Here is a 27,852-nt window from a genome sequence, read left to right as displayed (position 1 = left end):
TGATTATACACAGAGTCATTTATATCTCTGCCACTACTTGCAAGGAATATCAGACCTTTGAGACACCTGAAACAAGCATCCTAAAGCAGAGATTTTCATGGCACTTGCTGGGTTTGCTACTGTCACCTGGGCTTGGAGACAATTTCAGAAGATTAGAGAGAGTTGACTTACAGCAGGGAGCAGCTGGTGTCAAGGTGTTGGGGAATAGAATCATTAGAGTTGGAAAAGACCCCCTGAGATCATCATGCCCAACAACCAATCCATCCCCACCATGTTCACTATTTCCCTCAGTGCCACATATCCATGGTTCTTGAATCCCTCCACTGGTAGTGGAGATGGTGACTCCAGATAGTGTCACCAGGTCACATAGAGAGGTGATTCCACTACCTCCCTGGGCAGCCTGTTCCCAATACCTCACTAGTCTTTCTGAGAAGAAATGTTTCCTAATATCCAACATGAATCTTCCCTTGCACAACTCGAGGCCATTCCCTCTCATCCTATTGCTGTTACCTGTGAGAAAAGGCTGAATCCCCACCTCACCACAACCTCCTTTCAGGCAGTTGTTGAGATCAATAAGGTCTCCCTAGAGCATCTTCTTCTCCAGACTGAACCATCCCATTTCCCTCAGCTGCTACTCATAAGTCTTGTGCTCCAGACCCTTCACAGCTTTGTTGTCCTTCTCTGGACATGCTCCAGGGTCTCCATATCTTACTTGCAGAGAGAGACCCAACACTGGAGTATAGAAAGAGAAGGGACAGAAAATTGGGTCTTGTTTTTTTCTCCTGACATAAGCTGCTGGGCTCTATATATTGTTTTTGGCCCTTCCTACTTGTCTTTAGGAAAGTGGGCCATCAGAAGTTTATAGGAACTGAATTTATGTCCATTCAGCCAATCTCTTTAACCCTATTACAACTCTTATCATGTGCAAAGGAATTCCTGGTGTAATCAATAGCAAGTTAAGTTGGGCATCTCTTTGCTGGAAAGATGCAACCAAAGGTAAAACTTGCAAGTTGTATTTATATTTGTGGTCTTTGTCTGTCTGCACATCTGTCCATCAGCCCTCACTGATAACTTTTCAATCTATTAGCAACTTGTGCTGTAAGATAAGTAGAGTTGCAGAGCTCCTGTAAGAGAGAGAAGAGAACAGAACACAGAATAGAATGGAATAGTTCAACTGGAAGCTACTTACAAAGATCAAGTCCAACTGCCTGACTACCTCAGGGCTAACCTAAAGTTTAAACACATTAGTGAGAAAATTATCCAAATGCCTCTTGAACACTGACAGCCATAGGCCATCAGCCACCTCTCTAGCAAGCCTATTCTAGTGTCTAACCACCCTCACAGTACAGAATTTTTTCCTAATGCCCAGTCTGTTAATGAGGTCCATTCAGTGTTGAGATAAGCAGAGATAAGCCCATTCCTCATACAGAACAGCTCTCTTCTACCAAAGAAGCCACCTGGACACACAAGATGGCTGGTGTTCCAGGCAGGGGGGGGACATTCAGCATTTCCAGCTGTGCCAATTGCACTTTCCTGATGTCACACCCCAAATTAATTTAGAGTCATTTTCCTCTTGGACTCCTAAACAAAGCTGCTTGCCTCTTTTCAAACATCAAGTCCTTAATGAGGAGGAACAGCCTCATTCATACCCTGGACATTAACTTATTACAGAACTGGCTGATAGAGAAAGCTCTAGCAGTCTAAACTGATTCTCCTCTTAAAGCAATATATTAAAACCAATGAGTACTCTGTGTAGACACTCTGAAGCTTTTGTAATTTAGTTAGATTTCTTTCTGGTTGATGTTAAAGTAAAAGAACTTCAGTGGCATCAGGATACCTTTCATGAACCTGGATATACTGCAGCTTCTGCTTTTCGTTGTAGAATCACAGCACTTCCTCTTCCTGCCTCACTTTCCCTGTTTTTGCATGACATACTTCAGGAAGAGATGACTTGTTATACCACACACAGCTGTGACCTTTCTTGCCTATATTTTAATATTTTGTTAATACTTGAAAACACAAAAGCAGCTTTCTCCAGTAGTATCCTTCTCAGATAATTTCCCCATATCCCACTCTACATAGTCTATCTTGGAGCAGCAGAGTTCTCTGTCCACATCAATCACATCTGTCTGCTAAAGCCAATTGCATCATATATATTGCCCCTCCAAGAGAGGAAGGGAAAGAGCATCAAGATTGGAAGAAAACTAAGAATTGATGAAAGAGAGAATGCAGCTGTGCGGTTTTATTCCCACCACTGTATTTGTTGTAGATTTCAGGGAAGTAAAAGAAATGCAGAAGTGGAGAAAGAGTCTTGTCACATGAAATATGTGGTCTTCATCGTTTGCTTTCTGGTGACTGTCTGAATGTGGCTAAAGTACCACATCATAACGATGAGTAAATGTGCTTCCTTTTTCCTGTTCTTGTCTCCTACCACAAGATGTGGATTGTGATATTCAAGGCAGAATCCCCCTCCCAGACAATTGCCTCATTTCTTATCTTTTCTCAGGGTGGGAGGTGGGGTACAAGGGCTAGGATTTTCTCTGGCAGCACTGAGCAGCACCTTCTACCCTTTCTTCTGCTGTGTGACCTTTTTTGACGAGGAGAGACCAGGATCACTGCAGCAGATGTACCCATTGTCATTCTTTTCATCCCATCAGCACTGAGGAAGCAGACTAGAGGCAGACAGAAGGGAGTGAAACACAGACAGGTTACACCAAACAAACCACAACTCATAGCAAATTGATCCCAAATAGAGCCCTCACCTTGTAGCTGGAGATTGGTGCAATCACTTCATGTGAGACTTTCAGGCACTTGGCTTAGCATGAAGCCATATGGCAACTATGGCATCCTCATGGTTCTGAGAGTGATGTCCGAGATCTAGAGTCACCATTTAGAACTGAATTTGTCACTACTAATTTACTGATAAACATAGCTGGTACCTGAGTATGCGTGCCTAATCTCTAGGCTCAAACCCATGGGAGCTGTCCTCCCTCAGATTTTCTTCTCTCTTTCATTACAGAATGGCAAAGGCTACTTGGGGGCTAGAGACAAAGTGGATGGGGGAAGATCATCTTCTTTGCCATAAGGGTTCAAATTTCTGTATCTGCTACGAAAACAAAATTGCCCTTATACCACTATTTCATCCTCTCAAGTGCAATCAAATGAACTGCTGTTGCTGGGGAGGTAGTCTAAAAACATCTCTCTGCGTTCTGCTCATTCAGGCCTTTTACGCCTGCTGTTCTCATTATTATTCTCTTGTTTTTCCAAGTGTTGAAATCTCACTCGGACATTTATAGTTTTATCTGCACTTGAATGTATAATCAGACGCCACAGGCAGCACCAGCCGGGGGCTGAATCATGTTCTAGCCTACGTCATATTTTTGAACTCCAGAAGAAAATAGTGATACCAAAATGATCTAATGGCTCAAGCCCAGATGTTACGAAAGTTGATACATATAAGAGGCAAACTTGTCCTAGTCTTCAGTTACACCTCCTTTTTCCCATTCACATGCAATTCTGAGCCTTCCTTAAGCTTCCAGGAATAAACATTGTTTCCAATACTTCCCCTTCTGTGAAAACAGCATCAGTCAATTAAGTGGTAGTAAAAATCCCTTTGCACAATTCTCTTGTTTTCAATCAGCCATCATTGATTCAAGAGCTTGATGGGCTTTTGCTCAGACTGGAAGTTCCTATGCTGTAAGAGGGCAAAGAAGATGATGCTCACCCAATGAGAAATGCCCCTTCAAGGGCTGAATTTGGTTAAACTGCACGAAGTTGAAGTGCAATACAAGAGACTCCTCCAGACACAAGGTGTTCATCGCGCTCTTTCTTGCTGCCTTTGCATAGACAGCTGCTCTGGCTTTCAGCACGTGTTTTGTTGCCTTGCTGTGCAGTCACGGTAAAGAGGAAGTTAGTAATTTACAGGAAAACAGCAAATGCACACAGTGATGCACTTACATCACACAGTACTATGCTATGGTCACTGAAGGCACAAATATGTTTACTAGAATGAGGAAGATTCATGATGGAGAGAAATCCTCAAAGAATGAGCTTTCATATTGGCTTTTGTTTTGTTACTCTGAGCACTTGGGACATCTGGCAGAGCTCTGAGCAAAGCAGCGGCAGCTGCTACTTATAGCAATTTATCCCTTCTCCAGATGTCAAGAAAGCGCTGCTGACATCCCTTTATCATCCTTTAGTCATCACTCTCCGACCACTCATGGTATCTCATCATAATCTCACATATAACGTTGTCCCTATAAGCTATTCCAACTGGATCTTGATGCTACCACATGTTGAGAGCAGGCTACAGTCATGATCTTACGTTTTCCATCTTCCAAGTGCTCGAGGTAGCATTTGTAAGAGAGTTGATACCTCTCTGAAGGAAAGCCATTAATCCCAAAGTATCTAGTCTCTACCTGGAGGATGGATTGGAATTTCCTGGAGATGATCCAGCAATTAGTTTTGAACACTGCTATCAAAAGGCTACATCAGCCTAGCGTGGATGCCTGCTGTATAATCAAAGAATATTAGGATGTTATAATCACAAAATAAACAAGAGAGTTAGACAAAGCAGACTATGATAACAAAAGAGAATAAATAGAAGGCTTACGTGTATCCTAGGCTCACTCACAAAACACCAGCAGAGGCAATCTCCAGAAGAGATCCTTCCCTACTGGTAGCCAGCTCTTAAATAGGTCTAGGAGGGGTGGAACCAGGCTCCACCCCTTCCAGCAGCACAGGAGAATTGCCTTTACCTGTGCTCCTGTGGCTGACTCATGGCTCGCCTCAGGTGATCAACCAGAGGTTCAGGCTGTGACTCAGCAGTTCCCATATACCTGCCTTTGAAGGGAAAAAAAAAATTCAGCATCAGCAGAAATCAAGTTCAGCACTGAGTCTGGGAGCTTTGCGTGTCTATTTAGGAGTGCCTGCATTTCAGGTGATACCCACTCCCCACAGTTTCCACAGCAAATTCCAGTCAGAGAATGGCCCTTTGAGACCTCTGCCAGCTTCCCAGCAGAAATGGCAGAAACCTCTAAAAGACTCCTTCAGTTTCTACTGAGTTCAAGTTTCTGTGTTACTACAATTATAAAGAAATTTGTAAATACCTGGCAGAGTTGAGAACCATCAGCATATCTGCTGGTGGAGCTGCCTTAAAGGACTTGAATAGTCCTCTTTGTTGAGAGAGAGCTCTTCTCAAGCATGAAAACTCTTCTGTCATGTTCCAGCCCATGTGCCTGATGCCTGCCAGACCCATGCATTTTTGCTACTGACTGGCAGTCATGGTCCAAAGACAAACACTGGCTTCATCCTTTTCCCATCTCTATCTTTAGGAAAGGTTCTGGAATCCTTTTCTTGCCCTCAGAGAAAATAAGTGGTGTAAGTCAGGAGATACTGTTGTAAGATTAGAAGTACAAGTTGGACAAGGAAAAAATTATGACCAGGGTCTTTCCTAGAAATAGAGGAGAGGAGAGGAGAGGAGAGGAGAGGAGAGGAGAGGAGAGGAGAGGAGAGGAGAGGAGAGGAGAGGAGAGGAGAGGAGAGGAGAGGAGAGGAGAGGAGAGGAGAGGAGAGGAGAGGCAGCTTCTGTATGAGTCACTCCTCATTCTGAGGCATATAGTTGCACAGCACTTGAAATAAGACTCTCAATCTGGCTAGGAACTAAGTGTACCCTGCACATCTCTGTTTCCTGCTGGATATTTCACCCCACAAAATGAAAATAAATCTTCCCATCACCTATCAAATATGTCAGGATTCCCTCTCCTACCACATAGGGCTTGTCCTGCTCTCCAGCCTCAGGGAGATGAAGCAGGACTAATAAATGTGATCAATGTGTTTCTTTTCTCCAGATACAATTTATGATGAGGTGTTTTGTGAGTATGATATATGATTCACTGTGGGATGCAACAGAGTGTTTTGGCCTTGCATCTGTAGAGGTACAGTGTCTGTTTTCCCTCAGACCATAAAGCATGTAGCCCAGAAAAATGATGAATATGTTCTGCAGAAGCTCAAGTGGGAACTCCAGGGAAGTTCCTTGAAAGTGTTTCTAAATAGGATATTCATTTTGCTAGTGAAACAAAGAAAACACTTCCAAGTCTCTGCGCCTTCTCCAAGCACCTGTTTCCCACCCCTGCCCTTTTCCCAACTTACTTCCAAAGCCTACAGAAGGCAGGATTGATTGAGGGTCAGTGCTGACTCTAGCCCCTGTTTTCAGCTTTGGAGCACCTGGCAGCCTATGTCCATAGCTGGCAGGTCAGCAGTCATATCTGGACATCCACAAACCAAAAGCCAGGGTTAGTCCAGCGATATAAACCTTTTGCAAGAAAAGTATGTTATCTTCTGGCTGTGCAGTGAGGGAGCCTGGTGTTGATGTGATGAATTTTTCCCCACTCGTAACTCATCCTGTCTCTTGCACTCATCCCAAGCTCTGTTTATCAAACCTGTTGGTCCCGCTGCTGACCAAAGACTGCATTAAATTGGTTCATCAATCATCTGGCTGTCAGACACAGTCTTGCCAAGGAAGGGAGGAAATGCCATAAAACTCCACAGATGATATAATTCTGATTAGGAAAAGTGCTTACTTCTGCACCTACTTTTAAGCCCATTAGAATAGCTGTTTTGCAGAACTTACAACTTAAAGCATTTAGCTTGAATATGATTTAGTGAATCAAAGCCTTTGCTAATGGGGCATTTGGATATTCATTACTGCACCAGTTTTTGACTTGTAAACAGGATTATAAACAGGAGAGAAATTAACTTTTTATGCATGTGGATACATGGTGATAGACAGTAATAGAGGGGGAATGGTTTTAGACTAGATGGGAGACTTAGATTACATGTCAGAAGGAAGTTTCACAGAGAGAGGGAGATGAGGCACTGGCTCACGCTGTCCAGAGAAGCAGTGGATGCCCCATCCCTGGAGATGTCGAGGGCCAGCTTGGATGGGTTTCTGTGCAGCATGAGCAGTTGGGTGGCAGCCCTGCCCATGGTATGGGGGTTGAAACTAGATGAACTTTGAAGTTTCTTCTAACCCAAGCCATTCTATAATTCTATTATATTCCCTCCACAGTCAAGCATGATGAGCCAGATAATGCCAGCTAAGTATTCAGCTGGGTAATACTAATAGCCGGGGCCGCGCTTTTCAGGAGAAAGAAAAAATGAAAGCAAATATTTTATCATCTGCTTCAGTGAGATGAAAGCTGGCTCTGCCAAAAGGAGCTCCCAGAAATCCATTTCCAGACTGGGTAATAATGGCTGGAAGAAAATTGTCTCTGTACCATTGGCATGTAAGCCAATTCTGTATGGCGTTTTCTAGAGCATGGTCATCCTGGGCATGAATACTCCCAAATGTAGTGTCATTTTTTTACTTCAGGCATCAAATGGGCTAGGCCATAAACTATTGGATGGCTATTACTACTAAGGGACTTTCTCAAAGTACACAGAGATACCAAAGGTCCTTTGGTATCTAAGGCAGTTGGTTTTTTTGTTTGTTTGTTTGTTTGTTTTGAATTCAAGAAAATTGCTTATTAGTTGCCAGATGCTAGCCTTATAAAATTGGCCACAATTGCATTTTGTGTAGTAAGTGTTTTCCAGAAATGAAGAAAAGCCATAATTTGCATATAGTGACACTGGGGAGTAAGGGGATTATTTTAGTAATTAGGATAACAACAAAGAATATTCTTAGTCATAAGGATCCCTCAGACTGGTCTTACACTAATGGAGGGTGGTTTAGATGTTTCCATCCCAGTGGAAATCTTTATGAATGGATTAAAGGAGGAATGTATAATTATCCTTCCCATGTGCTCTTACTAATGCTCTCTACACCCAGAATTGCATATAGAAGGGCTTTGATTTTACTAAATCACAAGATATGCATTAGATTGAAAGAAAAAAATCGTTTGCAATAGGTAATTTATTGGAAATTGAAATTTCTGTGGGAGTGTGGTCCAGTTCCCCAAGTAAAATCAAACTATTTCACAGTGTCAGAAGCTGTAAAATTCACACTCTATGGCAACACATAATTAATGCAAGACATCTGGTTTTGGCCGGACTGAAAATTTTAGCAACGAGGTGAATTTTTCAGCATAGGTGCTATCCTTTCACAAAGGTCAGGACTGTCCTCAAAGAGCTTATCAATAAAAAAATCCAGTTTTTTCTGAGCTGATTTTTCTCTACGTTGAAGATTCTATCAGAAAAAAAGGCTATTCGTGCCCAATAAATCAGCTTTCTGAATCCCTTTGGGTTGCTTTACATGTCATTTTTTGGTAGATCCAACTTGCCTTATTGAATCCATTCAAGACATAGTGTCAGTTTTTCAGATTACTTGACAGTGTGGTTAATGGTTTCTTTTGCCTTTGAGTTTTGGTCTATTTTTAAGTGGAAAAAAAAAAAAAAAAAAAAAAAAAAAAAAAAAAAAAAAAAAAAAAAGCTGTCTGAAAGCTGTACAAAGTCTCTTTTAAAAGGGGTCTGTCCAAAACATTATAGAATTTTCCGTAATATAATGTGACACTTGAGAAATGTCAAATTGAAACATTCCAACATTCTCTAACTTTTCTTCCATTTTGAGGATGCTGGAACTGTTTCCTTCTGTTTATCCAAAGGCACAAATAACTTCAGAGTTCTGAATTTGCTTTTGTGCCTGACAAATCCAACCTAACTCCAGTGAACAGGAGTCTCTCTGTTCAAGGCTTTTATTAACACTCTGGTGAATAGCTACTGCTTGGAAAAAGTCTTTGAGGAGAGCTGAATGACCAACTCTTTGTAAAGTTTTCTATGTTTCCATTATCAGGACTCTCAAGCAACCTTAGTAAATGTGTCCATGATCCTCAAAGTACCAGTGCTTTTTTTCTAGAAAGGATTCTGCTTAGGAGTCTCTGAAGGTTACAGGCAAGATACTGTTGAAATCATTGGTCATCCTGGTGAGGGGCTTGCCTTTGCAAAGTGGATAGGATGCCTTCCCCATCTGAATTGAAAGACAAGATGCTAAGTGTAAACCTGAAAGTTGTTTATATGCTGTTGTTTGGAAATGGTCGTTTTCCTCCTGCTTACAGCCTGGTCCCACTTTCTTTCAGTATGTATTGTTTGACATTGTTTCTTCCTGGAACATTTATAAGGCATTATGCTTAAAAAATTAGGTTGATGAATGAAAAGAGGCAGTTCTGATAAAGTCATTGACAGAAAGGCCAGAAGCCTTGTTGTAATCTTGGAACCTTGTCATTTGGCTGCCATAAATCGCTCTGAGTAGCAAGATAGTAAAAAATATAAAGATAAAAATAAAGCAAAAAACTGCCCAGAAACTTAGATGACAATGAAGCAGAAAGTGTCCCAGCAAAATGATCATTTTTGGAGAAACACAATTAAACCATTAAGAATTCCTCACTCGTAACAAGGGAACAAAGACTGTCTCAGACCTTAAGTTCGTATGCCTTTAAAAGACCTTTCTTGTAGGTAACAGATCTGCTACTGCCTCTGGGCAACCCTGTCAATATCACACCACTGCCCATAAGAAGACATCTTCCTTTCATGCTGTAAGATTGAGAACCACTGAGAAAGCGCCAGGCAGTCTTGTCAATGAGTAGATCAGTTCTGCCCAAAACTGATTTTCAATTGCTTGCTTTCAGCAAGAATTTTGCTTTTGTTTTGGGTCTTATTCTTGAGAATGCTTGGAAATAGGATGTTAGAAGAACCAAGATTTGAATACACCTGAAACTCTAGATGTAGCTTTCTGCAGGGGCCGTTCAGTTGAAGTCAGTGTGACCGTGGGATCACTACAGTTCCAAATCAGCTCAGTTCTGCATTCTAAGTTCATTATTTCAGCTGTATTAACAAGCTGCAACTTTGTGGGGTTTATTGTGCTCAAGCCTAAATGCCTGGCATGTAACTTTGGGATCTGCAGCTGAACAGGTTGATTTCAAGACAGCTGCTTGAGTACTCAAAGCCACGTAGAAGATATGATGCCATTACCAGAGGTTTGGATCAGTCTTACAAGCAGATCCTTGGCTCACAGCCCATCTGCCCACTTTTCCAGGAAAGGCTGAGCCATCTCAGGAATCAATGTGACACACAGTATTAAATCCTACAATATGTTTAAGCTTAAAGGCACTTAAAAATAGTACTTGAAATGCCTTTGGTACTGTCATCATCTTAATTGCACAAACAATCTAATTCAATTTAAAAAGTAACAGATTTCCAATCAGTTTGCTGACATATTCCAGAATATGTTTCAGCCAAGAAGAGTTTCTTACCTTCATTTCCAGATGAAACAAATAAATGTCCTGCATTGTTGCTGTTCTTTATCTTGCAGACAAACAAAGCTGTAGCCAAGGGAGACTTCCACCACGCAAGCTCCAGCTCCCGGCGAGCACTCTTCCTTGCTGTGCTGTCCATCACAATTGGAACTGGCATCTATGTTGGGGTGGCTGTGGCTCTTATTGCCTATCTATCCAAAAACAATCACTTATGAGCCTCAGGAAAGAGGGACAACCAGCCGCCCAGCACCTGCACTGCAGAACTCCACCGCAGATCAGACTGCATGGTTTTCCAAAAAGATCCAGAGACATAGAAACACCTTCTGGGGGGCAGGTACAGGCTAAGATGGGCTTGTGCATTGCAGTAGGGTGGGAAGCTGGCTGAGATTGAGATAGTTGCTGTATTTGTGATGCACAAGTCCCGCTTCTCTACATGAAACCTTGTGAAAGGAATAAAGGAAGAAAAAAGAAAAGAAAAGAAAAGAAAAGAAAAGAAAAGAAAAGAAAAGAAAAGAAAAGAAAAGAAAAGAAAAGAAAAGAAAAGAAAAGAAAAGAAAAGAAAAGAAAAGAAAAGAAAAGAAAAGAAAAGAAAAGAAAAGAAAAGAAAAGAAAAGGAAAGAAAAGAAAAGAAAAGAAAAGAAAAGAAAAGAAAAGAAAAGAAGCGGAACTAGGGGAAGTGTGGAGAAGGGTATTTTGCCTTTGCCTTCTTAGCAATATGGTGTTTACAAGAAGCTGGCAAACTGAGCTGTTCTCTTAATACCTTCTTGGTGACATGAACTTTGCAGCCAGCATGAGCTTGTGCTTTGCTTGCTTGTTGAGCACGGCACTGAGATCTGAGAAAGCATGGACAGTGGCTGGTTCTCTGAAAGAGCAATATAGCAACAGGAGGAAGAATACTTTTGTTGTTTTTTTTTTTTTTTGAATGCAGGACTCATTTGCCTAAGAGTGAAGCAGAGACCTAGCAGAGAACAGTGTTGCCTACTCTTCTTGTGTTGGTAGGTGTCTATGGAAGGAAAAAAGGATAAAAAGGAAATAAAAAAATATTTTTTCTTTCCTTTCTTTGTTTCTGGATTAAGACGTGACCCACAGACCCACCCAATACAGAAAAGCTGAGGTTACAGCATGACTTGACTCCGCAGACTGAGCGTGAGGTCAAAGTAGCATGGAATCCATTGTATAATGAATTCCTCCATCCAGTCACACCGTGATAACAGAACATGCCCATGGCATATTGCTTATCAGGATTGCTCCACCCTGTTGTGGTGACATGCATAGCAGCAAATGCAAGAAATGTGGGGGGAAAAATGCAAACTGGAATACTAACCAATTTTAAATTACAAAACATGGAAAAGCATGGGAATTAACCAGAGGAAGGAATGCTTCATATATTTCTGAGGTATTGCTCATACACAGAGCATAGAAGTGGATCACTTTGATTACAAGCTCATGGCTCATCCATGGACCAAGGACACAGAATAACCATGGATGTCTTGATAAGGAAAGTAATGGTATGTTGCAAGGAAACTGAGCATTGTCCTTACACTGACTAAAACAATGCATCTCTTTTCTTCTTTACTCCTTCCCCACAGTCACCCTTTTATTTTGTTGTCTTACAGATGTATATCATCCCACAAAAGATTTATGTGTATAGATATATATGTATCTGTGTATGTATACATGTGTATCTATACAAATTGATAAATTGATTGAGACAATAAGCATTTTATTGCTCACTGCCTTATGTTTGTACCAACACAATTGATTTGTCCAAAAACCTTTGTGTCCATCTGTATTTAGTGTCTGTTTTGCTCCAGGACAATTATTTTCCTTCTGTTTGGGGGTTGGCATTGTTTTGGGTTGGACTTGACTTTTTTTTTTAGGAGGGAGGAGAACAAACACATCCAAAACTATTTTTCTGCTGGTTATAAAGTTTATTAAAACACATGGTATACAGCTTCTGACGCTCCGTGTGACACTTTCTTTGGATGGATGTGATGTGTTAGACTGAGTGAAACTTGCCACAGTGCAGAGTTCACCTGTCTGAAAAAATATCAGTATGGACTACCCCATATTGTTTCTGCATGTAAAATCCCATTGAAGTCATTGGCAGTTCTTCTTTTGCTTTGATTTGTTGGGCTTCAAACCAAGCTTGGAGACCAGCAAGGTACTTGTATTCATCTTCAACAGTTCCCAACCACTGCTGAAGCCCAGTATCTATGACTTTTTTGGCCTGGTTGCACTACTAAAGAAAAGTAACTCTGTGGTTCTTCACCTTCAACTGCTATTTTCTAGCAACTGCCACGGACACCCCTTTGAAGGAAGGCACCAGTGAGTGGGCAAGTCAGAATCTCCTACAATGGGCAGTTTCTGGGTTTGAGTAAGTGGTAGAAAAGGGCACAATCTGCAGCCTCTCCATTCCAGCTATAGTGCATACAGTAGGCTGCAAAGCCTGTTGTGGCTTTAAAACCCTAATGGGCGCATGTGTTGCAGATTTCCACTCACCCACCTGGAGGTGGCTATGACCACTTTCATTCACATTTGTCACATTTTGAGCTGTTTTGCCATTCAGAAAGAATGGGAAGTTTATTTCTTGGTTGTTTTTGAGGGCACAGTGAAGCATTTCTGGATCTGTATGATTACAAGGTCATATATACTAGGCCTGAGCTTATGTCAAACACATCTCAGTACAGATCTTACCATGCCTCAGTTCATAATGGATTAACGACTCAGGCTGAGGCTAGGAAAGCCTTTATCTAAGGGGCAAAGACAAGAACTGGATATATTGGTTATTTATGTAGCTTAAATGAAGAGATTTCCATTTGAGCCTTTCCCATTTGTACATATGTGATGTGTCCTGGCCCAGCTCCCAAGCTGGCAAATGCATAAAGCTCTGCCGCCCTGATAGGCTCAGCTAGAAGGAGTTGAGAGGTGTGTGATTCAGGCTCTCGTAAGATATCTGAGAGCAAGAATTGCTGCAAGAACCAAAGGTAGAAGTGGTGCCTTGGACTGTCTATGACCTTGTTTCCTCTTGTTGAAAACTTGAGGCTGGCAAATCCAGGCTTTTCAAACACCTCTGGGGGGATTTCTAGCTACTTTTAGTAGCAAAAGGGAGGAGGGCCTGCACACAAATGGAATCAGAAATCCCTGTTGCTTAACCTAGGAGGACTGCTCTGGAATGAGGCAGTCACACGAGATGCATAGTGCATTGCAGGCAACAGCCTGCACAACACACACTGCAACTGACACCATAGGAGTACCACCTACAAACCACCCTGGGCCATGGGCTGCCAAGCTCTCTGCTCATTAAGATAAATACAAAACAATAAGTTGTAGTGTCACCTTTCTATCCATAAGCCCTATGTCAAAGTAGGTACCACCTGCCTACTCCTGGCCAGAACAAACCTGGCATAAACTTCCCGTTGTGTGCTCAGGCTGATTTGGCACAAACACCAGTGTGTGCATCTGCCTTACCCAGATGACAATGGTATTTCCGAGTGTACTCAAAAACATAACCAGATAGAGGAATATCTTCATAAATCGCTATAGCAGTGACTCCTGCTGTTTGGAGCCAGACCATTTAAAACTGGCTATGAAATTTTGTCAGCAGCTGCTGAACTGAAAAAGCCCTCTGCACAAGATTGTTATTCACTGTTGGCTGCTGGTTGCTGATTATTATTACCTGTTTCTACCCCCTCCATTGGGAAGGGAAAGGTTGTGCAACCCAGGAGGAAAGGCAGGGATCATACACCTGCTGTGAGTGATGAACTGGGAGAAGACAGGAAAAAATACTGCCAGGTAAAGAGCCCTTGAATATTTGTTTTCTATGGAGAAACATCAAGAAAATGATTCAGGGTTCTCTCCTTTTCCAAAGCAGATTTTTGAAGTTAGCTTACCTGTCATTCTGTTCAGCTTGAGCTTACCCCTTAAACTTACCTGTTATTCAGAAGCCATTGCTCCTTTCATGCTCTCTCCAGGCTTCAAGAATACAGTTTCTAATAAACTTCACATTTGGATTACCAAGAGCTCTCTTCCTTCCTGCACTTGGACACACAGAGCTCCTGCCTAGTTTACGAAAGAGCTTTGCCATCCCAGAGAGGCAGGAGAGAAGCCAGTCCCCCAAACACTACAGCTGCCTCATTGCTTTCCTCCCTTTTTGAAGTGAGACCTTCATCCCATATATGTTCAATCAGGAGGTGTCAAAGAAGTGGCACTGATATCCTTACCAGATGACAGGCTAGAGTGATAGCTAAGATTTACTACAAGGGAAAATATCAACCTGCAAAATGCAGGGTCTGAAGGCTCCAACTTAATCTTGTAATGTAGGATGTCACTCTGGATTAGTCTCAAAAGGTGCACGAAGAGTGCAGGAGGCTCACTGAGAGGGGAGAAAAAAAAGCTTCCTTTTGAGAGCCTCAGAGCTCACGGGAGTATAGAGACTCTCCACTAATAACATGCTGGGTCAGAGACTAATTCCACATTACATCTGCCATCCAATGGGATTTCATAACCCCCTGATACCTTCAGTGATTCTTGGTACCTTCGCTCCAGAATCTTGCTAGAGCTGAGTGTTTTTTATTGCTGTCTGAGCAACTGCTGTCAGTCTGAGATCTATTTCTCCCATCTTCCACACAACACCCAACATAAGGCAAGCATCAAGAGCTCCCTGGTGAGGCAGGATGGGGGCACACAAACTACTTGTGTGCACTACCTTACACTGGGACTGGCATAGACAAGGGGCAGGCACCAGCGTGTTGCCCATGGCAGTGACAGCCACCTCTGGGCATGCTGCCATGCTCCATCCACAGCTTGGGGAATGCCACCTGGTGAGTTGCAAAGGAAATTCACAGGCAGCTAACAATGAGTGGGGCCCCTGAGGAGAGAGGATGACAAGACAGACAATTTGCTTGATTAAGCCAGCCCAGCCGTTCCTAGCATCCTGTGTTAGCTCTTCCTGCAGGAGCTGAGCACAAAGGATGCTCTTTGCTGGCTGCCTGACTTTGCTCACAGATGTCACATTACCAGGATGGTACTGCAGGAAGTTCGATCACTGCAGCCCATGGTCCCACTTCTCTGGTGTGGCACAGAGCATTGCATTTTGCTTGAGACATCATGAGCAGCACTCAGTGACACAGACATCGAATCCACAGCTGCACCAAGGGAGGGAGAGTAGGAGCTGTTTGCGCTGTTGTAGTTTATGTCATGTGGCAAGGCCAACACGTTTCATATTTATCAGCTCTGAACCAGCACTGTTGCTCCTACTGCCTGCAATGGTAAGAAGGTAGGACTACTCCTCCCAGAGTACTTTGACAGGATTCTCCAGTCATGCCATGGCAGAGCTGTCTGTGAAAGGCAGCAGAAGGGTGGGAAAAGGCTTTATGAGTTGGCTGGTAGGAGACAGGCTGGAGTTTTCCATATCTGCTCTACAATCACACATGGCCACAGTGCTGGAAAGCAGACATCTCTCTATGGTGACCTATTTTGCTGGGATCAAAGCCCTCCATCTCTAGACCTTTGTGATAAGTAACAGACTGTGCTTGTGCAAAGGTAAGTAACCCAAAGTGATGCCCCAGGTGGGTTAAATCAGCATTCTTCACACCATCAGGTATATGCCTGTCTCTCAGAGACAGCTTGTTCATCTAGAAAGCTCAGTAGTGCTCCCCCTGCTTTAGACTCGTACCAGTTTTGAGTCAATCCTGTACAGGCATACATTCATATATTTATATATACATGTATATGTATATATGTTTATGCATACTTATTTGTGTGTGCATATATATATATATATATATATATATATATATACACACTTATGAGACAGCAAATGGAGAAATCAATTGGCTTGTTCTCCATTAAGGAGAGTGCTGCAATACATTTCACTGAAGAAAAATATATCAAAAAACAGAACACAACAATAAAACAAGGACTTATCAATAATCATCTACAAAATAGAGAACAGATCAAGCAGATCATGAGAGCTGGGCTTTGCTACTTACTTGCTTTGTGCTTCTGAGCCAGCTCTGCTGTCTGTTTCTCTCTGCCACTTAGATCAACAGCTTTTATTGTTACTAAAGTGCTTTGGTCATGAGCAACTTCCAGCCCTGACAGAATAGCAGCCTAATCAAGGAAATGAGCCACCTTGGAGGCCAGAAAGAGCACAGGTACACCAGCCATGCTGCCGTAAGAGAAGCAGCATGCATGCAAAAATACCTTTGGATGGTCACAGGAAGCAGCTGGGGCCCCAGGAGGTTCTTGCAAAGGTCTCTAAAGGATGGGTGTGAGTCTGTCACTGCAACTGCACCTCATCCCTTTATTTTCTCACTTTGCTGATTGGTTCATTTGATCATTTCTGAACTCATACCAGAAACTTGTGAGCAGATACTGACTTGAATCACGGGAAAAAGAATACAAAGCAACCTTGTTTTTCCTGCTCCCTTGAGATAAAACCTGTCAGCACACTCTTGGCGCAAAGCAGCAATTAGATCAATTAGATCTGGTCACATTTTCTCATCATTTTTATGTTTGCAAAGAAATTCTTCCAGGATAAAATGCCATTCAATCAAAAGGAAAAGTTTGTCTGCAGGGAGATGTCGTTCTCAAGGACATTTTATAATTGAGAAAATAAAAAGCCAAGCCCTTTGCAATGGTGGAATACTTCACGCTGACCTTTTTGAAATGCAACACAGCCTATTCTATTTGGAAATTATTTGTCTCAAAACCTCTTGATACTGACCAAAGTGCCATCCAGCTGGCAAGAGCGCATGGTGAGTTTTCATTCCATTGAATTCTTGTGTGATAGATCCAAATTGAAATTGTTAAAAGCCTTTTGTTTGTTTACTTTTTTTTCTTTTTTAAAGAACAGCCAAAATGCACTGTTTCGCTCTGTTTCAAGTCTGAAACAGACATTCAGATTGGGATATTATCTATCACATTGGGAAGTCCCATTCCCAAATCATTTGTTCCTCACTGATACAAAATTCTCCCTGGCCTTAGGAATAACACCATCCTAAACCCTCTTCGCTGAGAAATCCATCCTTGGAAGCACACAACCCTCTTATTTTGCAGTGATGATTGTGATGCTGTGGTAGCATTTGGCCTCTGCCACCAGTATCTTGAAGTGCATTTCCTGGCGCTGAGAAGATTCTCCAGTGCATGCAGTGGCATAGCTTCTTTGCTGTCATGTTCCCTGCACAAATTTCTCCTACTCCCATGATTGGCCAGGTTTGAAGGAGAGGATTTAGCCCTGCTATCAGGACCTGAAGGAGGTCTGTGTGTGTCTGCTCAGGCAGCCCAGCCAAATCCTTCTAATTAATTTAATAAATCCTCATCTACTGTTTCCCTTGTTGCCCGGTTTCCCCCCGCAGTCTGCTCACACATTTCTGGAGTGAAAACAGAAGCTCGGAGAAGGGCTCTCTGAGAGGAAGCTGCAGGCACCAAGACACAGTCCTGCTGTGCAGCCCATGCTGCCCAGTCCCCTGGCTCCTATCCAGTTCTCAAATCAATCTTCTTCTGAAGGTTAAACATGGCACCTTCGACTGATCCAGATCCGCAAGGTCAACGGACAGCAGCTTTTCCCTGCCCCCAGGGTCTCACCAAACACTTGCAACAGTTTGCTAAGCAGCTGCGGTGCCCCATTTCTGGAGCTGCTCCAGACCAAGACGGATGGGACCTTCAGCAGCTCAGGCTGATGGGGAGCAGCCCTGCTCATAATAGAGGGTTGGGGCTGGATGGGATTTAGGGTCCCCTCCAACCCAACCGTTCTGAGATTCTGTGATTCTATTGCATGATTCATGGGCTAGTTCAGCATCCTTAGAGCTATGATGAAGATAACACCTTTATCTCTGGGTCTGTATTGAAATAGTATATTGGAATCCTGTGGGACTGAGTCAGGGAAAGGCATTCCTGGCGACAAGCTTCAGTCTAGTTTGGCTCATCTCTGCTGACTTCTGCAGTGTTAATGGAAAGAAAACAGTGCCTCCTGAGGCCAATGTAGAACAAGAGATCAATTCTCTGAATTAGGTGTTGCGTTTGCTGGCTAGAGAGGAAGCCTTGGGAAAAATACTCCAGTGTGCTCAGGTAGGGCTCTGTGTGCCTACAGCACCATTAAGACACATTCATTTCCTACAAGCCATGCTTTAATCCCACGTCTAGCTGCATGTAGTGGAAATGCTAAGTCACAGCCTGGAGCAGTGATTGAGCACCTGATGGGAAGGCAGGGCCAACCCAGGGGAGCTCAGGTGCATGCAATGCATCTGAATGAGTGGAAGGGCTGGAGCCAGGATCTACCACTTCCCAGACCTCATTTAAGCGTTGGCAGTGGAGGTGAAGGTACCTTGCTGGAGATTCCTGCATATCTGAGACCTTCTGAAGGTAAGCAGATTTTTTTTTTTTTTTTTTTTTCCCCCCCCCCCTTTGTTTTACGTCTGTAGCTGCTACATTTGAGCAAGTCCTCACTTGCTTCAGCCTGGGTTTTTGCTACTCTGCTGTTGTTGCTGTGCTTTCTGTTGCATTACAGTATGTTTTCAGACAGTTTTTTCCCAACACGTTCTCCTATTCCTGCCATTTCCGAGGCTCAAAATTGCTCCTGGAGCTTAGTGGAAGCACTTGTTTTGTAACCCATGTCCAAATTTTTGTTCTAAGGTGTAGCTAGTGTGCTGAGGAAGGCACTGAAGTGCCATTACAGCTTTGTTATCCAGGGAGTTGTCAGTAGGGAGGCAGCTGGGAATGTCCCTTTGGTTTAAGATACAGCTCTGTACCTGCTATTGTGCTGTTCCTTCATTTACTTCAGTAATAAAACGTGGTAAGGAAAGGAATGAGCATCTGGGAGGAACTCAAGGCAGGATGTGGCAGGCCAAAGTGGAGCATCTTCTGGGAGCTGAACAGCAGGATGGTGATTGTTGCCTGGAGGGATCTTTTAGGATTGTATCCTTGTTTTCTTTGGCAGAGGGGCTCTCTTGAAATTGAATTTCCTGTTATTTTCTTCCTTTATCCATCAGCACAAATTAGCTTTTCTTCATTCTCCCTCGGCTTTCCCTTCCACACACACCCTTGGCCAGCGTATTCATCTGGAATCTGCCATTTCCTAACTGATCTGATTAGAGTTAATAACTAATTATTTGTATTACTACAACCCTGATGTTATTTGCACCATGGGAATATAATTTAATTACAGCGTAATATCAATCAGATGTGTAAATTAAAATGTTCACGTTCAGTATGAGCCCATTTTCTATTTCCAGTTGTCTGAGCTGCCAGGCTTGGAGGAAAACAAAGCTATTGCTCTAGGCTGCTCAGCAGTGAAGTATGGGCGCTGATCCAGATCAGGTGGAGGAATGGGACTCACAGTTCCCAAGTGTGGTTATCTTTCAGAAGAATTCTTTCTGGAAGGATTTTTCACAAGAAAAGCTGCAACTGTATGTCATGTGAGCTGTGCAAGATCTAGCAACAAATAGTTTCTGTGAGTCTATGATTTTTAGTTTAATTACTTCTGTGAAGAACCACCACCCTGCGTTCACTCTGACCTTAAATGGCTAAAAGTCTTTATCAGAAGTAAAAATGCAAGCCTTTATGTCCTTTTCTTGCCAGTTCTCTTCATATGTCTGTATTGTGTTTCTTCAGCCATTCTTCTTCCCAGCTGAAGAAATTAAGTCTAATTATCTTATTTTTGTGTATAGATGGTCTATAATTTTATCTCCTTTCTAAAACATTTTCAGAGATGGGGCAGGCACTACTTAAGCTAATGGGGCACAGCACAGACACAAATGTTGCATAGAAGATGGTGAGCTCTGGGGCAGCCCAGGTAGTCCTAGTGCTTCTGAAACCCATTCTCACTCTGTGACTTGGAAAGCCATGGCTATTGGTACCTCCATGGAACCAATTACACAGTTCATGCCAATTGTGCATGAACTAAGTATACAGTAGACTTACATGATGTGATTATCTTTGAATTTATCTTACAGAGTCATTCAGAATGCAGAATTTTTTTCCCCAGACCTTCTTGAGTGCAGGAGATTAGTGTTAGTAGCATTCCAGTTTTCTGTTTTTCTGCAAGAGCTGACAAATGCTTGTTCCTAGTCAGAGGAACCATCTCTTTCAGCCTTTTGCAGCCTCTCCCACTGAGAGATGACTCGCTACCATCACCAGAAAGTGAACTGATGTATGTCAACCAGATGCCTCCTCTTGGTTGTTGATCCACTCTCTTCTGCCCTGTTCAGATGGGGATTATCTCCAGCCATTGTGACCTGGCTTCCCATACTCCCAAACACTACTTACTGTTGATTTTCCTAAATGCTTGCTGTCTTTCCACACAAACAGGGTTACTACAGATTCCCTTGGGAAACAGTTTTCTTCCTTCTCTACTTCTCATTGGTGCCTCTTCCCAAGGGAAGGTCCTATCTCTATCACCCTATGGGAATAGCTGGCCATAGGCAACACAAGCCCCAAGCCTTAGTTACTGCCTGAGGCTACCATTCTCCTTTATCAGAGGCAAAATCCTAATTTCCTTTCCAGATATAGGACAGTGGTTGCACATGGAACATCAATTTCAGAGTAGCCACTGTTGCTGAAAAGTCTAGGGAAGCCACTGCCTATGGGTAATAAATTAAATTAATCTTCCCCAGGTCGAGTCTGTTTTGCCCTTAATGGTAATCAATGAATGGTCATCCTTTCTTTATTCTGATCCAATGAAAGGTTTTACAGGATCACTCGAGTTGGAAGGGAGACTTTAAAGCCTGTCTTGTCTAATTCCCCTCACAGTGAACAGGGACATCCACAGCTTGATCAGAGACAGTGTGGTTCCAGTGGCTAAGCTTTGAAAGAAATTTAACGTTTCTGGAGAAAGTGCTGTAAAAGCAGGGTGGTTTTATAGATGCCACTCCAGGTACTGGGGTTCTCGTGGAGGTTTGCTGTCATGTTCCTTTATCCAGCCAATATCTCGGGTGGCTATGGAAAAGAGCGAAAAAGTGTTTAGACACCTGAGGCATTCCTTCATGTCAGCCAGTTCATGCTGCCAATATGATTTCAGCAACAGGAGAAAACTACAGCAGGTGGTATCAAAACTGCTGGGAGAAGGCCTGAGCAAGTCATCTGACTTAATGACATTTGCTTGGAAACAGCTCTGCACAGTGCTGTAATCACCCAGATGGCACAGCTGGCTTTACTGCTCCTGGAACAAAGAGCGCTGATATTCACTACCAGTGATGTTTAGGGCACAGTACTGTGACCCTGTACTGCAGAATGGGACCTTGCCCCTGTATCCTCCACTCTGATTCATCTCTGCTTAGAGTTTGGGATATACCCGGCAGTCCCCACCAGCCCTTCTTGCTTATAGCTATAGCTTTCCAGCTGGATAGTCAGACTAGAAATTCTTCATCTGCATTTTCATGCTGTACTTCCAGAGGATCCCTGTCAATATGTGGGGCTGGACCCACAAACAAACGAGCAGCAAGTATTGTGTGCTTGCAGGGCATGTTTGCATTCAACTGGCAATGGCTGAATTTCAATTAAATGTCCATGGGCAACTTTGTGTTAAGCAAATATTTTTCTATGGGTTGGTTTACTTGGGAATGCAGTGTGATTCATCTCCCACATGGGAGCCAAGGACATGAACCAACCTAGTTTGAATGCTGGCTGCTTTCTCTCCAGACCACTCCAATTCCCCCAGAACTTAACTTTTGTTTACTGGGATGCCATCTAACCTAGGGATGCCTTGATTAATTTTCCTCAAAATTAAAAAATAATGTATATATCTATCTTGCTGTCACAGAAGCCTTTAGTATAATTAAAAACACATCCTCCAGTAAGAAAGAAAAAATATTGCCCAGTTCCTGTGGTTATATCAGTCCTTGAACAGTGCTGAGTTGGTTTCCTCTCTGGTCTATGCAGGTAGGGAACAAAGAGAGCTGAGAGCCCAGGGTAAAGGCAACAGAGGGTGGCTAGGGGGCCAATAAATTATAGGTCACTGCAAACAGGAGTCTTCAGCAACTCTACTATCTCTTAGGAGGACACATGATGGATTAAAATCTTATTCTTGTGACAAAGATTGTAATGAGAGCAGAAAATGGTATTGCATGAATCCATTCCTCTGACAAGGGTTGTGATAAAAAATACAAGAGCTTTTGCCGTGTTGGCGCTGCAGATCTGTTCTCCTTGTTCTTGTCAGAATTTATGAAGAGAAAGAAAATAACACTTGCATCTTCTTTGGAGCAAGACAGATTTCTGGTTTGTTTTGCCATGAAGAAAATGTAAATACCTGCAGATTGCTTCCCCCAGAACTGTGCAAAGGCTCCTTCAGGATGACTGCAAGCCACTGATATAGCATGAAGCCAAAGACAAAGCAAGCAAACTCCAAACAGAGCATATGTAGTTATTGAGCTGAGCTCTTCTTGCTGGGGATGTGCCTTTTGGATTGCTTTGTGATGTCATAAAACCCTATGAATCCAAGAACGATGTAGTCTTTTCTTGTCCAAGTGGATGGTGGAGTTGGTGTCTCTCTTGCTGTCTCTGCTCTCCTCCCACTATTGCATCACTATAGACATAGGCACAGCACTCAGTGCTCAGCCAGGTCCTCATTTGATCCCTTCCACCCCACATGCTGCAGTCTTGCAGGGTGCTGATGGTTTCCTGTAAGTTGCAGTAGGCTGAATTCATGGCAGGAAGGACTATAGCACTTTTACTGCAACAGTTGTGGAGGCTGGGGCTGTGAATGGCACTCCAGAGTGTAGTGAAAAGAGTAGATATAGGAGAAAATAAAGACAGAAAGTGCGATGGTGAGATGTGAATCCAGAATGAGGCAGCTATCTTGTCCTTCTCATCTCTATGCCTTTGCTGAAACCGACACAGTTTTAGGTGGCATCCAAAGTCTCTACAACCTTTTCTGAAGTACAGATGGATTTCAGAGAGCCCCAACCCTCCTGCTGTACCAATACCTCCTCCAGGTGGAGAAGTCATCAAGACAGGAACAGAAATAAGAGCTGCCCATTCTTGTTGCAGAGGGTTGTGCCACATTCCAGCACTGCTCTTATCCATCAGTCTTTGTGCCACCTCCTCTGTGCTGAGCTCACTGAATGCTGATCAGTGGCTTTATTTAGCTGGAGATATTTCCTTAATGAACAGAGGTCAGTAGACAGCCTAAACGTGGTGGCTGGATACCCAAATGTCAGCTGAGGTTTTTACCCACTTCCCCAGCTCATCTTTTAAGGCCTTGTGAAATCACCATTTTCATTTCCTATCTTTAGCCACTACAAAACAAAAATGAAACATTACCCTATGGGAGACAGGTCCAACAAGGATCAGTGCAGGCAACCTGGACAGGGAGAAATTGAAATGCCAGACCTTGTCTGGGAGATGTCTTTGTTGTTCTTCCCACTGTGAGATCTGCCTGCACTTTTTCATACAGTGGACTCATGGTACATTTAGATATTAGGGAAGACTCTTCCTTAAAAGAGAGGTGCAGCACTGGGACAAGGTCCAAAGAGGCTGTGGGTTCTCCCTTTTTGGTGACATTTAAGCTTCATTTGCTCACTTGAGCAACACGATCTTATCTTGAATTTGGCTCTATCATAAGCAAGGAATATATTAAATTCCATCCTATCTGCTTCCTTCTGGGAACCTGTGAAATTCAGAGGAATTCTTCCCAATGTGTCTTGGTTTTTAGCTTGCTTTTGCTGTTCTAATCCTGCGAAAGGCCAAATATGAATCCAACAGCTGACCTGTCCCACCTGTACCTACATCCTACCAACAGCTGTCATGTGGCACTCTTTGTGCCATCAAAACTGAACACATCACTACTTTTAGAACATGTAATGCCAGCCAGCCCACGATTCCCCACATCTTCCAACTGAACCAGGGAGAGGCAGCAGCCTTCTTTGGGGGTTCCTCCCATGTTGAGTGATTCAAAAGTAACTTTTTGTAAAAAGTTTTGTTGACCAAACTCCAAACATGCACAGCTTTTACAGGCGCCAAATTTCTTGTGGAAGTTTTCTTCTCCAGGAGGCAACAAGGTTGATGTCCCCCAGCATGAAGGATTTCTCTGCAGTCCCAGCTCAAGCTGAAGCTGAGGTCTGCAGTTAGAAGAGATTTGTCTGATGAGTGTCCAGTAGCAAGTACTGCTGGGGAGAGGTGCTCAGGCTGTCCAAAAGTAATCAGTGACACTGAGCATGAAGTTATGGGTGGGAGACTCTTAAAACCAGCTTGCAGATGATCTGTGACGCCTTCAGGCTGATTTTCTTGGGTATGTATTGAAACCCACATGTGGGACAGGCTGGCTGAGTAACTATTACTCCTAGTCCAATGGACAAGGAAAGAGTTGCTCCCTTCTTAACCACACTTTCTGAACACAAACCCATGAGTTAGAGCAACAGCTAATGCAGATTCATAGTTTCTCCAAAGAATGGGTCCTGTTTTCAGAACACTCTGACCCCATCTGCTGAGGAACACAGAAATTCCTCCTTTCCACATGACTTCCACTGAGAGTTTACTTGGGGAGTTATGAAATTTACATAACCATCTGAATGCCATTTTACTTTTATTATATATTGCGCTGTTCGAGCGCATTGATGAAAGCAGTGGTGGAACAATACCAGGTAATGAATATATTGAACTGTGAGCCAGATATATCTGGAATGTATAACTAGATTCTGCTTTGACTGTTCAATTTTTCCACACAAGCGTGGGAGTGCACATGCATTCACCGTGTACAATAGAACTAATACCAAGAACTGTCTGTTTGCAGCAACTCTTACCTCTGGAGAATTTAAAAATTGAGTGAAGGGAATGGTACTTTTGTCTGCAGAGTGTCACTTGAATCCTTATGAATTTCAAAAAGCTCAAACACAAGCAGGACCTGAAACATCAGCATCTCCTACTCTTTCTACACCTTTTTCTTTCTTCAAAATTCAATTTTTTCTTTCTTCCTTTGTGTCTGTTGGCTTCCTCCATTGTTGCTGATGTGAGCTGCATCAGCAAGAAAGTTTTGAATGCCCTGGCATGGAGCTCTGACAGCAAAACACTCAAATCATATCACCTGTAGAATACAAGTACCAGGCAAGAAGTATTTGGCTCTGTGTGCGTATCATCCATGACACTTTGTTTTCTTTGGTTTTCAGTGTTTTCTTTAAATAACATTTTTCCTCACAGTTTATTTTCTTTGTAGTTTCTTTTCCTTCAAACAAGAAATAGTGCTCCTCTCTGATGATGTTAAGCAGCTTCTGCTTAGCTGGAAGGCTATTTGCCACTGAGAACCATTTAGATGGGCAAATCCTCCTCAGCCAGAGAGCTAATGGCTTGAGTCTTTCCTGCTGTTCTTGGGTAACACAGGCCACTCAAGCACAGCAGGATAGAAAGGAATCTATTTATGGCTGTTTCTGCCTGGTACCCTCACTGACCCCAGGAAGGAGAATGACCTTGTCTTCACTTGCCATGTCATCTCTCCAGAAAGATTTGCCACCCCCAGACCCTTAGGATGGGTGCTTTGCTGCACGCTCACCTATGAGCAACACACGACAGTCTAAGAGAAATAAGAACATTGCTTTGCCATTGGGTTTTCATGGAGCCATAAGACCAATAATGTTGGCAAAGACCTCTAACATCATCAGTATTGGTAGTAGGTAGACCATTGGACATGATGGTCTTAAAGGTGTTTTCCAGCATTAACAGTTCTATGATCTAATCCAACTCCAACCCATCCTCACCATGCCCACTAACCTCAGTTATGCCCCTCAGTGTCTCCTCTACCCTTTTCTTGAACACCTCCAGGGATGGTGACCTCACCTCCCCAGGCAGCCTATTCTAATGCATCACTGCTCTTTCAGAGAATAAGTATTTCCTAATATCTGACCTGATCACCTGTGACTCTACAGAACACCAAGTCACCATTTAAAAAAAAAAAAAGCCCCAAGATGGTCATGTAATAGTGAGGATCATGGAATTTGGAATAAATGTCCTACTATCAGAGCTGTCTTACACTTAGTTTCTCAGCTCCTTGGAGAAAAGTGCATGGTCCTTCTGACCATATTTACATCCTTAAAAGAACAGGCCTGGATGTGGAAGCACAAATTTATATTCACAGAGTGCTGGGATAAAGAAGTGGGAAAAGGAGAAAGAGCTACAAAACACACAGAAAAATTGAGAGTTGTTTGTATTTGCAGTTTAGTGCCATTTGGAAGAGGAAATGTATTCATTTCATACTAATTTCTCACTGCAGCCCAGGGTCCTGTGTCAGACACACATGGTACATACTTCAGGGCACCACTTGCTACACTCAAAAACTACGACCAGTTTGTGCTTCTCCATCAGTTGTAGCACTATGGAGTCTCAATGGAGATCAGCTCTCCCTTGTACAAGCTACATCACAAAAGAAGGCCCTATTCTCCAAGACATAGGAGGTTGAGAGGTGAACACTTACATCCAAAATTCATAGGTTTTGTTTCCCCATGCCCCACAGCCCACTCACACACCAGCCAGTCTCCTTAACTCCCAGGGCTGTTCAAGGACAAACATACTAATGACTGTGAAGGAGCTGAATGCTGCAAATTCCAAAGCTAAAATAGACCACATTTGCAGAGGACTTTGAAATACTCAGTTTTATTTCCATGCACTTCCGCAAAGTGTTTTTACTCTAAGATAATGGCTACTCATCTCAACACTGTTATGTAAAACTCCAGTCATCTGAGACAATCTTCTTATCTCCTAGGATACATAGTTCTTGCTCAACAATGATAAAGCTGGAGAGAAATTAATTTATTCTCTTGCAGTCATCTCTCTTTCTGTGTATATGTATGTGTGTATATATGTACATATTTTTTAACTAATGAAACAGAAACTGACAGTAGTTTAAAAATTCAGCATAATGGTGCTATATGGTTACATGCAGAGACAGAGCTTTCCAGGTCTTGCTAATTTGCTCATTTTGACTGTGATGGAGCAGTTTAAGCTAACTGAAAACCTTCCCCCAAAAAGTAGCATTTAATTTTCTAATTTAATTTCAAGCTATAAGTGCGATACTCTTGTAGGGTTACTTAATTTTATTTTAAAACAGTAAAAGAGTACTAATGAGTCAAATTTTCCAAAACTAATAGTTGTAAAAGCTCCTAAAACAGGAAAAAGGAGGGAAATGTGGTTTTATTTTGATTCTTTGTGTTTTGCTTCTTAAAGAAAAACAAAAAGACGCAGGGAAATGAGGTTGTTGAGGATAAAATTTGGAGTGAAGGTTAGCAAACAGTAAATACTGAACAAAATAAGTGCATTTTGGGAAAGGAACTGTCAAAATTTCCTTCTACAGTTCCTTTAAAGGAATGAATTGATGTTTTTGCATCCTTATCTGCTTGTCTGTCACCTACGTGTCGCTCCATTGTGCGCAAAAGTTATACTTCTCAAAAGCCTGCCAAAATATCCTGTCTCCCAAATTTCTACCATGATTTCTCTGCCCTTGGAGCTGCCAAGTGCTGCTCTCAGTATAACATAAATCTTCAATGTGTAGGTACCTGAATTAACACAGTTCACCAGGCTTTCACTGCAAATATTCAAACTGCATGAAAGTGTGCAAAACCTTTGGTAACAGAACAGTAAAGGTGAGAGTGCTGACAGAAAGGTCCACAAAGATCTGAATGCA

At 42.6% G+C, this 27,852-nt stretch overlaps 1 protein-coding gene and 1 long non-coding RNA gene across 3 annotated transcripts in view; one reads left to right on the top strand and one right to left on the bottom strand.

Moving 5' to 3' along the window:
• The window catches only part of SYNDIG1 (synapse differentiation inducing 1), a 56,233-nt gene extending 43,934 nt beyond the window's left edge, over window positions 1-12,299 (top strand). For both annotated transcript variants that reach the window (XM_052684955.1, XM_052684954.1), the window contains one exon: window positions 10,304-12,299. In XM_052684955.1, coding sequence (XP_052540915.1) covers window positions 10,304-10,462 — 159 coding nt within the window. In that variant the 3' untranslated portion in view covers window positions 10,463-12,299. The remainder of the gene's footprint in view (window positions 1-10,303) is intronic.
• LOC128081587 (uncharacterized) lies at window positions 1,967-4,816 on the bottom strand. Its single transcript, XR_008207279.1, has 3 exons — window positions 4,613-4,816; window positions 2,763-4,511; window positions 1,967-2,672 (listed from the first exon to the last, which is right to left on the bottom strand). It is a non-coding gene; the product is annotated as an uncharacterized LOC128081587 (long non-coding RNA).
• Window positions 12,300-27,852: the final 15,553 nt, after the last annotated feature.

Source organism: Tympanuchus pallidicinctus, unplaced genomic scaffold (assembly GCF_026119805.1).
Source record: "Tympanuchus pallidicinctus isolate F22 unplaced genomic scaffold, pur_lepc_1.0 scaffold1, whole genome shotgun sequence".
NCBI lineage: Eukaryota > Metazoa > Chordata > Aves > Galliformes > Phasianidae > Tympanuchus > Tympanuchus pallidicinctus.
Note: the sequence above shows the minus strand (reverse complement) of the source record. Positions and strands in the feature narration are given on the sequence as shown.